This window comes from Rhinatrema bivittatum, chromosome 4 (assembly GCF_901001135.1).
Source record: "Rhinatrema bivittatum chromosome 4, aRhiBiv1.1, whole genome shotgun sequence".
Lineage (NCBI taxonomy): Eukaryota > Metazoa > Chordata > Amphibia > Gymnophiona > Rhinatrematidae > Rhinatrema > Rhinatrema bivittatum.
This window is the reverse complement of record NC_042618.1, coordinates 304,399,177-304,412,526: the sequence shown is the minus strand read 5'-3', so window position 1 is coordinate 304,412,526 and position 13,350 is coordinate 304,399,177. Positions and strand designations below refer to the sequence as shown.

General features: G+C 48.6%; 1 protein-coding gene across 1 annotated transcript in view; it reads right to left on the bottom strand.

Moving 5' to 3' along the window:
* The window catches only part of DNAH9 (dynein axonemal heavy chain 9), a 1,128,006-nt gene that overhangs the window by 888,072 nt on the left and 226,584 nt on the right, over positions 1-13,350 (bottom strand). Inside the window, exons 19-21 of the mRNA XM_029600235.1 lie at positions 7,944-8,110; positions 6,564-7,434; positions 2,957-3,087 (exon numbers count right to left, since the gene is read on the bottom strand). Of these exons, the coding sequence (XP_029456095.1) occupies positions 2,957-3,087; positions 6,564-7,434; positions 7,944-8,110 (1,169 nt within the window). The remainder of the gene's footprint in view (positions 1-2,956; positions 3,088-6,563; positions 7,435-7,943; positions 8,111-13,350) is intronic.

The following is a 13,350-nucleotide window of genomic DNA, read 5'->3' as shown; positions in this document are numbered from 1 at the left end:
TAGAAAAATACTTATGGAAAATCTTTTTCTCTCTCTCTGAACAAAGATACCAAAAGGGGATGAGTGGGGTGTATTTTTATATGGGAGAGTATGCAACTTTGAGATGCAGACAGCATAGTCAGTCTCCTTTGATAAGAAGAGTATAATAGAACCAAGGAAATACATTTTGAACTTTTTTTCCATCAGAAATTTGTTCTAGATCTTTAAATCTAGGATAGGATGGAATCCTCTGGTTCTATTTGGGGGGGGGGGGGGGGGAGAAACCATGAAGTACTCTGAGTAAAATTCTTACCATTTTTCCTGTGTTAGGACAGGTTGAACTATATAGGTCTGCAAAAGGGAGCAGAGCTGCATTTGCAGCAAGTCCTGATGTGGAAGGGGGTTAAAAACTCTTTTGATGGATGATTTGATGGAATCTTTGACAAGTGTAATCTGTAGTTTTCCTTTACAATCCAGAGAACCCAAGTGTCAAATGTTACAAGAGGGGTGTCAATGGTTTGCATAAAATCTCAGCCTTCTTGCCACAGGTAGTTCTTCTGAAATACTGGCTATGCACAGAGGAAAGAGGCAAAAAACAATCCCTGGTAATGACTGGGTTGCCACGTGGGATTTTGAGCTTCTGTGATTATGAGGGCCTGAGCTTGAGCCCAATTGCTGCCTGGTGTTAATGGATGGAGGATAGTATGTTTTTAGAGGCAAAAAAACTGCTTCCATGTTGATCCACTCTGAAATCTCCTTGAGGTGGATGGTGGATCAGAGTTGGCCACAGAGAGTCTCCAAAGCATGGAAACGTGGTCTTATCTGATCCACTGCTTCACTGGCTGTAAGACCTTGAGAATGGAAGGAATGTTTGAAGGTTGGCAACAAAGAAATTATAGATGTGAAGTTGCAGGCTGACCCATAAATCAAGCCTTTAAATTGAAGGGCATAGAGCTGTAATCTAGGTCGTAGATGAAGATTATTATTTATTGGACTTGATATACCAGTATGTAAAAAAAAATTATCCAAGTGGTTTACATTAACCAAACGACAGGGGATCTTCTTGCTGGAAAGTTTCCTCCCTGCCACCTTTTGTGCCAGAAAAGCTTTATGCAGGAAGAAGAAAAACTCCGGAAAAAACTACTCTGGATTTTCAGCACCCTGATCGGGCAGATGAACATCAGATTCCCCTTCTCCATTCTGATACTCTGCAGCCATCTGCCCCACAGGCGAAAGCGGGGGAATGGAATCTCCATAAGAACATAAGAACATAAGAAAATGCCATACTGGGTCAGACCAAGGGTCCATCAAGCCCAGCATCCTGTTTCCAACAGTGGCCAATCCAGGCCATAAGAACCTGGCAAGTACCCAAAAACTAAGTCTATTCCATGTAACCATTGCTAATGGCAGTGGCTATTCTCTAAGTGAACTTAATAGCAGGTAATGGACTTCTCCTCCGAGAACTTATCCAATCCTTTTTTAAACACAGCTATACTAACTGCACGAACCACATTCTCTGGCAACAAATTCCAGAGTTTAATTGTGCGTTGAGTAAAAAAGAACTTTCTCCGATTAGTTTTAAATGTGCCCCATGCTAACTTCATGGAGTGTCCCCTAGTCCTTCTACTATCCGAAAGAGTAAATAACCGATTTACATCTACCCGTTCTAGACCTCTCATGATTTTAAACACCTCTATCATATCCAGTCTCCCTATGGGGCGCGTAACCGCTGATCGCAATCCTCTGCCGGTCCGGCCAACAAATTTGATCCCTCTGGGACCATAGCTGCAGCCTGCAATGTCTTTCAGGTCCTCCTTTCGCCTGCTGCACCCAAATAGGTCCCCCTACTCATTGTCGCACAACCAGTGCTAAGGGAGCATGCATTGCACCGCACTGATCAGAGGCTGCAGACTCTGCATGCCGCCATGCGTGGTTTTGGTGCCATTCTCCATGCAGTACCAATCGCTGTGGGGAAACAAAACATCAGCCCGCGTGCGCCACCAAAAAAGCAGGGCCACACACGTGGTCAGCAACAAGAACTGCACCCCTCTGAACGGCACACTGTACAGCTCCTCTCGCCGCCAGGATCCCCAGGCAGAACATAGGAAATATGGAGCTAACCACTCACTTCCTGCAACGCCAACAGCCCCCACTGCTGCAAGCACTCCACTTCTGGGCCACCTTGACTGAAGCAGAGCGCAGGAAAAAAACAGGCCGCACCAGTGACAGCTGCACTACGCTCAAGATGCGCCAAGACGCATTCGGGGAAAAACTCCTTCCTCACCCCCCCCCCCTTCCCCGGATCAAAGTAACAACCGCAAGGTACTCACTCTCCCGCAGTCAAAGGCTTCCTGTCGAGTCCCGACTGCAGTTCCTGCTTCACAACTTCAAACTTTTTTTTTTTTTTTTAAACAAAACATAATACACTGAGGAACAACAATAAAGGGTACCTCCCTTCAGGGACCGGCAACTCGCTGGCGGAGACTTCAGAGGTTGCAAGGGAGCCAGTCTCCTGGTTATCAGGATTTCCGGATAACAGCAGGCTAAACCAGCCAGAGGTTCCCAACCCTCCAATTGCCTAACTCCACCTGAGGGATGGTCCATGAAGGAGCCTAACACCTCAGGGAGCCTCCAAATCCAAAATCGCTAGTCTCTCAAAACTTTTACTCTTTATTTATTTATTTATTATTATTTTTTTAAGTCAGACTGCAGGTTTGCACTTCTGCCATCTGCTGGAGACAGAGAAATATTGAGGAACTGCAGGTGGCACTCTCAGATATGTAGCAGTGCCTCAAAGTTTTGTTCTCTGCCTCCATCTGCTGGTAGGGATGCATAAACCCACTTGTCTGGACTGATCTGGATATGAACAGGAAAACAGCAATACTGAGTGAGGATAATGAGGGAAAGATTCTGTCATACAGCTGGTAGGTGAAGCTGAGCAAGATAATGTGAATATTCAGTTATAGGAGGCACTCACCTGCTTTGGATGTCTTCCAGCTTTTCATACAGACTGGGTTTGTTGGTAGCTTCCACCACGTTAGGAGTTCTGTTAGCTTCATATGCCAGCTCCTTAAAATCTACATCAATGCCCTCAAAACGCTTGGAATCCTGCAGAGAATATGGCAGATTAATTATACCCACCCCAATAAAGCCTCTTTCCTTACAAATAACAGGGCCTTCAATTTCCTGCAGCAACTCAGGGGTAAACTCTGCATCGTTTTTAAAAATGTCATGGCAAATAGGCTGATATTCTGTGGCATATTTACATACATTTGCATTAAATCTACAATATGTAAATGTTTTGCATTATAAAAATAAAGCCCTTTTCCAGACTTTTTAGCGTGTATGCATTTTTGGGGATTTTTTCATTTCTCTATTTTAGTCTTTACTTTTTTTTATTCCTTCTTTCTCCTCTCTCCTCCTTTTCTAACTATAGCCTGTCTTTTTCCCTCCTAAAACTGCCTTTCTTCACGCATGCATCCACCTTCTCTCTTCCTTCCAGACTATATCCTATTGGATCCCTTTCTGCAGTTTTTCCTCTCTCTCTCCAGTCTTTATTCCTCTCGTCTCCCATTTCCACTCCCTGCCTTTCCCCTGCTACAACCTCACCACCCAACTTTCACATTCCTCCTTTCTCAGCTGAGATTCCTATGCTCTTACTCTCTCCCAACCTCCCCCATCTCCCTATTCTCTGCCTCCTATGCCCAGATGTTTTTCTCCCACTTCTCTGCCCTTCATCCAATATTCTCTCCCCTACTTCTCTACCACCCATCTCCAATCCTCCCCTTTCCTCCCATCCTCTTTCTTGCTCCCTTCATCCCCAACCTCTCTCTCTCTCCCAACCTTTCAAACTGCAAGTTCAGCCCTAGGTGGCAGCCGACAAGGCATGAAACATTGCTCTTATCCTGCTCCTCCTGCTAGCATAGGAGAGGTGGTGATCAGCCAGTAAAAGAGTGACCGACCTGTTCCTCAACTATCAGCACATCAGCAGGTGGGGAGGAATCAAGGAAGGAGAGGATTTCTGTCTGTTCCATAACCTCCATACACTGTACCTGGGCTCCTTCCTACTCTGCCAGCTCACTTCTTATAATTCTGTGGGGCTTTACAAATCCTACAAAAAAAAAGGTTAGGAAACCCTTCCCAAGGTACCGCAGGAAACCAGGGGCTGCGCATATTTATTTTTTTATTAAATGTATTTGGCAGTTACATCAAGAAAATACACAATCATAATATAATAAATATAATTCTAAAAATAATACAATAACCATAAACAAAAAATTAAACATGTAAAATCATTGTCACTCAGCTTCAATCTTCAGCATCCTTAGACTACTGCTACGTAATATTTTCGAAAGTCTGGCTGAAATAGAGAGTTTTAACTTGCTTCCTAAATTTGGCATAGCACTTTATTACATGAGTTTCATCAGACAAAGTATTCCAACAAGTTAGTCCAGCTAATGAAACATTCTTTCCTTTGTCTCATCCAGCCTCACTTGTCAGAATGATGGCATGTCCAGCAAGTTCCAATCTGCTGTGTTTGATCTATTTTCAGCTGTGCACTTACACTTGCTGGAATTTCACTGCTTAGTGCATGAAATACTACAGTTACAATTTTAAATTGCATTGTCCACGGCATTGGGAGTCAATGCAAGGAATACAGTAGAATAGGAGAAACATGATATGATATCCCTGCACCAGCTGAACTTTGCACCTCTTGCCGACACTTTAGCATGTACTAGGGGATTCCTACATACGATGCGCTATAATAATCTAATTTTGATAATACTAAGGACTGTATGATTATGAAATAGGATAGTTTTTAAATTCTGCAAAACTCTTAACTTGAACGCATTTGAGACTATTTGTTTTATTTGCTCCCTCAGAGATTAAGTCAGATTCTGGCAGCACTCCTAGTTTCTGAACTGTTCATGAAATACTGATTGACCAAACTTAAAAATGGTAGGATAGCTTTCAGATGGGAATCAGCTTAACATTATTAAATCTGTTTTTGCAATATTTCAGGCTAACTTATTAGCCTTCATCCATTCCCGAACTGAACTCGTGTTTTTTCCCCACTGTATTTAACGCATCATTTAAAATAGTAATCATCGTAATAAAAAGCTGTACATCATCTGCATACAGACTGTAGCCCACTCTGAAATTAGGGAGTAGGCTACAGACTGGCCACAGATCGATATTGAACAATATGGCTGAGTCAGCTCACCCCCCTGTGGGATCCCGGTAGTGACAGAGTAATTGTTTTAAAATTGTGAACCAGTTTTAACTTCATACAAGCGATTTGAGAGATATGATTCAAACCACTTTAAAACCAACCCTGATATTCCTCTCTCTTTTAGTCAAGATATGAGGATTCTATGATTCAGTGTATAGAACGCAGCTGAGACGTAGAAAAGGACAAGAATGTACTCTTGTGGGCATCTCAAAACCATGCCGGAACACATCTATCTTCACCAACAGTAATGTTTCTGTGCTGTGGGAAAAACCCAAATTGATAACAGTCAATGTTCTCTCAACCTAGCTTGATGGACTTATCGAGCTAGGTCGAGAGAACATCTTTGAGTGAGTTTCCTCACTCCGAAGGTCATCAAATCTTCACAAGAGAGCACTGTTCTGTTCATACGTCTCACTTTGAATGTCAAAGTGGCCCCTAACCCCTACACTAATACCTAAACCTCACCTCGAGTTACTAGGTGGGCCTCCCATAGAGATATAAATACTTATCTAGTGTGAGGGCATTATGTCTAGTCTCTTTCTCTCTCTCTCCTTCCCCTCAATGGTTGTATGTAGGAAATACCTCAATTCTGGCACTTATCTCAAAGTGCGAAAAAGTTATCGCAATTTGTGGTAACTTTAGCGCTTCGCTTAGGTATTAGCGCAAATTGCAATAAACTGCCTATTACCATAAAACACGCCCCTTTTTCTATTGCATGCGATATTTAGTGCATTTTGATAAATCCAGGCCTAAGTTAGCTGGATAAGTCTTAGCCGGCTAACTTACATGGGATATTCAACAGCACGACTATGCTAAGAAATTGCTACTTAGCCGGATAAGTTTAATCAGCTAAGTTAGACCTGAAATAGAGCAGGTCTAACTTATCCAGTTAACTAGATAAGTCTAAATATCGACACTTATCTGGTTAGGATAATTGGATATGTAGCTCCACCCTGATCCCGCCCATTGACCACCTCCAAGATATCCTGATATCTACTTAGATACTTATCCAGCTAAGTAGCACTAAATGTCATCTTCCCCATGAACCACACCATGATCATATTATATCCCTAATACTCCAAGAGAACAATGACTTCAGTAAAACAATGTATTTTACATGCAGTGACATTACATGAAAGTTAGTTCTGCTGCCAGGAATGAAATTCAGGTCTTTTAATCAGTTGTGCAGTGAGCTCATAGGTCTGCTCCTATACATCATTGCTTCAAACTCCTTGTCAAACATGGATTAGAAATCTACCATACAGGACCTTTAAGAAAGTTAATAAACTAAACAGCCATGAGTGTTGCCCCCATTGCAACTGTACCTCCCACTGTACCCCCATTACTGTACCTCAGGAAGCTGAGCTCGGATGTCATCTGAACCAATGAAGATACTTTCCAAGTGAGACCATGTACGCTGTACTTCAAACCAGATGGAGATGACAGAGTCTGCTGTGGACAATTTCTTTTGCCAGCCAGACACCTCTTCAAGGAAGAAAGCAATGTACTTGGAAGTCATTAAGTTTTGCAGCTGGACCTGGTTGTCTTCTAAGGTTTCAATTAGTTCTTCATCGGACTTCAGCAGTGGCACAGATGTCCGAGGGTGAGATTCATACTGAAATACCATACCACTCCATGTTGCATCCAGCTCTTTCAAGACCTTCTCCATGCCCATTTCCTTCACAGATTTGTCAACAATACCACGAACTTCATCTTCAAAATTATGTAAGTTCAGTTTCAGCAAATCAGCCAGAGTGGTGTCTTTATCCATGGTGAATCTGACCCCAGTAGCTACCATAAGCTGACTCCAGTGCCTCTCTCTAATGGCAGGATTCTGCAGCTCTGCCACAGCTCTTAGAGATGTCAGGATGTTCTTCACTTGGTTGTCCAAGCCAGTAAAAGCATCCCAGGCTCGCATCTCTTTGTCCAAGTTGCGAATATCCTTTGCAAACCTTTTACACTCCAAGTCCATATTCTCCACATTGATCTCTCGCCACCTGGTGGTTTGCCAATCATCCATGCTAGATTTGACCAACCAAATCATGTCCCACAGTTCTTTAAGAAGACAGACTTCTTTCCTGCACTGCTTCAGTTGCTTGTAATCAGGGATATTAACTTCAAACAAAGCTGCTGATTCATAAATAGAGGCCATGGTGGATTCCATGTCCTTTATCTCTCTATGCTTAGCATCCAGCAACTGGTATGGGTTTGGGCTGTCATATCTAAAGAAAAAGGGTAAGCATTGTTCATTAACAAATGTACAAAGGCAGTAAAAGAACCAAACATTCTGTCCTAGATAGCCAAGTAGCATTAAAATAACACTGAACAAGTTATTTTAAAATAAAAAAAGAAAACTTATAAGTTGAAAATCTCAACTTTTAACCAGGCTCCTCTCTCCTCCAACTCCCTCTTCTCCCCAATGCCACACCCTAACAATATTTAACCAGTCACAGCTTCTCTAACCTCATCGGCCAGAACCCTTCTTCACCTTCCAGTCAGATCCCTCTCAACCCTGCTTAGACATCTCTCTACCCCCTTAGAACCCAGCTCTATTGCTCAGTCATATCCTCTCTACCCAATGACTCCGTCAGAAACTCGCTCCCTTAGACCCCTCTCCTCCCACCCCGTGCTCAGCAAGACTTCCTCTCCCCCACAGCTTAAAACAGCTCTACCTGCACTCAGTGAGACCTTCTTTCCCCCTCTGAAAGTCCTTTTCTCCTCTGTGCTATACCTGAATGGGGCCTCCCTGCGAAACATCTCTTTGAATTTGTGCTGCTCAACATCAAAGGATGCACATTTCTTGCGCAGAACTGCCACTTCGTTTGCCTGTAGAGGAGCCACATGCTGCTTTACCGTGATCGCCATCTTCTTGATGTTGTTCCATTTTTCTGGGAGTTCCTGCAAACAAAAATGAAAAACATTTTCTCCTTTACACAAGTCTTATAATAGCTGCAAACATGACCAAGGGTAGCCCCCAAATTCAAAATGTACATAACAGAAGTTCCCATAGAATCTTTACTGTCACAATCCTAACCCTTTCTTGTAGCTTATTCCAGCTGGCAACTGTGACGAGGTATCCTCTCACTACAATTAAGTAGAGGCTCCCCAGAAAGGTACTGAGGAATACCAGCAGCAAGTGTGGATAGCAGAAGGAAAGCCGCAGAGCAGGTACAATTTACATAACTACTATGTCTCCCAAAAACCCATGGGAGAAGTTGGATGAATGAGGCTTTAAGGTTAGAGTCCTTGAGTGTCCGGAGTGCAGGAGCTCTGATCTCACACGGGAAGCAGGTAAGTGAATTAAATTCTATAGCGAACAAGCAGAAAATTACCAATGGGAGTCAAAAAATAGAATGCAAGTGGAGGATGATGAGGCACAAGTAAGGAACTATCGGAGATGGAGGAAACCATCCACGATGAAAGCCCTTCAAGCTGTGCAAAACTGGGCAGCCAGAATTCTCACTTGCACAATCCCATTTTGTATTCATTACACTAGTTTCCATTTGAATGGAGGGTTCAATATAAAATCTTACTGATGATCCATAAAGCTCTTAGTTCAGAAGCACCAAAATAAATTAGTTCACTCCTAAAAATGTACTGCTGTTAAAAAGCCTACAATCTTCCTGGGCAATGCCTACTTGAAATTCCAAGCCATAAAACCATTCCCTGTACGTACCAGGATCAGTCCAGGACACCTGGGTTGTGACTCCGCACCAGTAGATGGAGACAGACTAAAACTTGTGGGCGGAGCATATATGCCCCTGTGCCAGTCACAGCCCCTCAGTCTTACTCTGTCTCCAGTAGATGGTGCAGGTCCGGTCACAGCTCCTTCCTGCCCTGGTTCTGGTACTCCGTCAGGGTCGGTTCTTTTCTTTTTCTTGGTTTTAGGCCAGTTTAGTGTTTTTAATTGGGATTTTTGATTTTTGTTAAATTGTCCCTGAGGTCCCGTCCGCCCTGTCTCCCAGGGGGGTTGTGAGGTCCTGAGGGGACTACCCCCCCCTGGTTGAGGCCACTGCTAGGGTCGAGGACCCGGCTTTCCCAGTAGCAGCGTCAGGGGTGACACCGGGGAGCCCGGTTCACTCACCCCTGCTGGACTAGGGCTCCAGGACCGTGGACAGCGACAAGCGTTGTTTGTAAAAAAAAAAAAAAAAAGTTTTACTTTTGTTTTCGGTTCTCTCTGGCTTCAGCTCTCTGCTGCTTTGCGTCGCCGCTCCGTGGGGTCTCCGGGGGGGGCGCCGCTGGCAGGGGGGAGGCTGGGGGGGCCGGTTTCGCTAAATTTAATTTTTCTCCCGTTGCGCTCTTCGCTGCGGCTCGTCGGCATGCCTCGTGGCTCGGCCTGTAGGGCCTGCGGCTCGGCACGCGCGCGGCTTTCCCGCGGTGGTCTGTGTGTGGCCTGCTTCCCGGGCGGAGAGGGGTCATCCGGGGCGCCTCGGGGGGCTCGATCCCGCAGCGCACGATCACCGCCGCGCAGGGGGGGGGGGGCTCGGCAGAGCGGCCCCAAGACTTTTTCCCGCTGAGCGCGGGAGTGGCGGCCATTTTGGCCTCGGACCGTGAAATGGCGCGGGAAACGGCAGGAGCCTCGGGCCTGCCTCCCGCGTTTTCTCCTCAGCGGGTTGATACAGGGGGGGTCCCCTCGGGGGACCCTTGGTCCCCGGGGGTTTCAGAGAATGATTCTTCAGCCTCGGGGTCCTTTTCGGAGGATTTGGCGCTGTTGTTGCGCAAAGTCCTAAAGTGTAAGCGCAGTAAGCGCGACCGGGGGGGGGACCCCGCAAGGCCCCCCCCCCCAGGGAAGACGTCATGCAATCCTAAGGGCGCTGCGGAGGGGTCCCAGGGCCCTTCCCGAAGTACGCGGCTTCCTCGTGGCGTCCCACAGGAAGCCGATTCCGCTTCCCCCCCTGGGGTGGACTCTGATTCCCCTGAGAAGCCCCTGAAAGGGGCCGACGGAGATGGGACGGACGAATCCGCTCAGCCAGGCGCCGGAAAGGGATCCCAAGCAGTGGAAGGTGATGATCCCAAGGTGGTCCGGCTCTTCCGCAGGGAGGAACTGCCACCCTTAATTCCGGCCATTCTCCAGGAGCTGGGAATAGAAGCTCCTCCGGTGGTAGTCCGTCAGGAAGCAAACATGGATCCGGTCCTGTTAGGTCTCTCGGGTCCGGCAGTGGCTTTCCCGTTTCATTTCTCCTCGACGAATATTCTGTCCCGGGAATGGGACACCCCGGAGTTAGGTTTGAAGGTCAGTAAGGCCATGGACAAGCTTTACCCGCTTCCGGAGGATGCGCTGGACCTTCTCATATTCCCCAAGGTGGACTCAGCGGTCTCCACGGTAACAAAGAGATCTACCATTCCGGTCACGGACGCGGCAGCTCTCAAGGACCTTCAGGACAGGAAGCTGGAAGTGCAGCTCAAGAAGACTTCGAGGTTTCCGCGCTGGGAGTGCAGGCCGCCATCTGCACGAATTTCGCTATGCGGGCCAGTCTGCGCTGGGCCCAGGTTCTTCAAGCCAATGCGGATTTATCCGCAGACGAGGTAGCGCAGGCAGATCGTTTGGAAGCTGCAATAGCATATGGCGCGGATGCGCTGCACGATTTGCTGCTCACGTCGGCTAGGTCCATGGTAGCGGCTGTCTCGGCACGCCGACTTTTGTGGTTGCGCAACTGGGCGGCGGATAGTTCTTCCAAGGCTCATTTCGGGGCACTACCATTCAAGGGAATTTGCTGTTTGGCAAGGAATTGGACGAGTTAATGATTTCCCTGGGGGAAAACAGGGCCTTCTAGCTTCCCGAGGATAGATCCTGGGCGAGGTCCTCGTTTTCGGCCAGATCTCGTTTTCGGGGTCCCAGGAGGTCGCGTCCTCAAAGGTCGTCCGGGCGCTCGTATAGGTCTTCCTCCTCCCGTACTCCGCAGTGGCAGCAACAGTCCTTTCGAGGTAGGCGCTTCGGTAGACAAGGAGGTGCTCTGGCAATCACGGCGCCCAAGTCTTCGCAATGAAAGGGGGTCGGCCCATCTCTCGCCGCAGCCTCGGCACGCCGTTCCCAACGGCGGGGCACGGTTGATGTCGTTTTACGAGAGATGGGCCGGTGTAACGTCGGACCAGTGGGTCCTCACGGTCATAGGACTCGGCTACGCGTTAGATTTTGCTCACACCCCAGCGGACAAGTTCCTTGTCTCGCCTTGCAAAGCTCCCGAGAAGAAGGCGGCGGTGCTCGACACCATCCAACGCTTAGAAGGCTTGGGAGCTATTTCCCCAGTCCCGGTCAGCCAACACGGCAAGGGCCGTTACTCCATCTACTTCATCGTCCCAAGGAAAGACGGCACGTCCAGACCCATTCTGGATCTCAAGGGGTGAACCGATGCCTTCGGATTCCTCACTTCAAAATGGAGGCGATTCGTTCAGTCATCGCTGCGGTAAGGCCCGGCGAGTTCCTAGCCTCCCTGGATCTCACGGAGGCATATCTTCACATAGGCATTCATCCATCGTTCCAACGCTTCCTCAGGTTCTGCGTTCTAGGGCGGCATTACCAGTTCCGAGCGCTCCCGTTCGGGCTCGCGACGGCCCCACGTACATTCTCGAAGGTGATGGTCGTGGTGGCGGCGCAGCTGCGCCGAGAAGGTCTCCTGGTCCATCCTTACCTGGACGATTGGTTGATTCGGGCAAAGTCCGAGGATCAGTGTCGGATGGCGGTAGCCAGGGCCCTCCACCTTCTGCAGTCCCTAGGATGGGTGGTCAACTACAGCAAGAGTCATCTGACACCCACGCGGACCTTGGAATATCTGGGAGCTCTTTTCGACACGAAGCAGGGCAAGGTGTTCCTGTCACACGAACGGAGGTGCAAACTGCAAGCTCAAGTACGTCGCTTATTGTCTCTCCGCCAACCGCGGGTCTGCGACTACTAGGGTCTATGGCTTCAACGCTGGCACTGGTTCCCTGGGCATTCGCTCATCTGCGTCCATTACAGTCATCCTTACTATCCCGCTGGAAGCCGGTCTCGGAGGAATTCCATCTACCGCTTCCACTCAAGGGACACGCGAGGTCCAGCCTGCTGGTACATCCCAGGTGTCCTGGTGGCTGGATCCCAAGCATCTGTCATCTGGGGTCTCTCTTCAGGTGCCCAACTGGACAGTGGTGACCACAGATGCCAGCCTCTTCAGTTGGGGAGCGGTCTGCCTGGGGAGCTCGGTCCAAGGCCTATGGTCCGTGTCGCAAGCCCAGTGGTCTGGCCCTGCAAGCCTTCCTGCCGTTGCTGCGGGGGAAGGCAGTTCGAGTGTTGTCGGACAATGCGACCACAGTGGCATACATCAACCGCCAGGGCGGGACAAGGAGCCCCCAGGTGGCGGAGGAGGCTCAGCGCTTGAGGGCCTGGTCGGAGCTACATCTCAGCAACATAGCAGCATCTCACATTGCGGGAGTCGACAACGTGCAGGCGGATTTTCTCAGCCTTCATCGTCTGGATCCCGGAGAGTGGGAGTTGGGGGACGAAGCTTTTCTGCTCATTTGCAAAACGTGGGGGGTGCCCCACATGGATCTGATGGCCACGTGGCACAACGCGAAGGCCCGCGATTTTACAGTCAATGTCGAGAACGGGGGGCAGAAGGCGTCGATGCGTTGGTGCTTCCCTGGCCGACGGATGTGCTGCTCTACGTGTTTCCCCCGTGGCCGATGATCGGCATGATTCTACGGCGCATAGAATTGCACCCGGCCAAGGTAGTCTTGGTGGCACCGGAGTGGCCGTGCCGGCCGTGGTTCGCAGACCTCGCCCAGCTGGCGGTAACGGCGCCCCTTCGGTTTCACGGAATGGCGGGCCTGCTCCTTCAGGGCCCCGTCTGGCATATGTCCGTGTCTGGGTGGTCTTTGAGGACTGGTGCATGCAGCGTGGGGTGGTCTCCACTTCGGCTTCCGTCTCCGACATTCTGGCGTTCCTCCAGGCTGGTCTGGCCAAAGGCCTGGCGTGCAGTTCCCTTCGGGTTCAAGTGGCAGCGCTCGGTTGTTTGCGGGGTACGGTCCGTGGTACGTCCCTAGCGCTCCACCCGGACATTGCTCGCTTCCTCCGGGGTGCCAAACGCCTTCGTCCTCCCTTGCGTCTTCCTTGTCCGGCTTGGAACCTCAACTGGGTTCTCTCCTCCCTATGCACGGCGCCTATT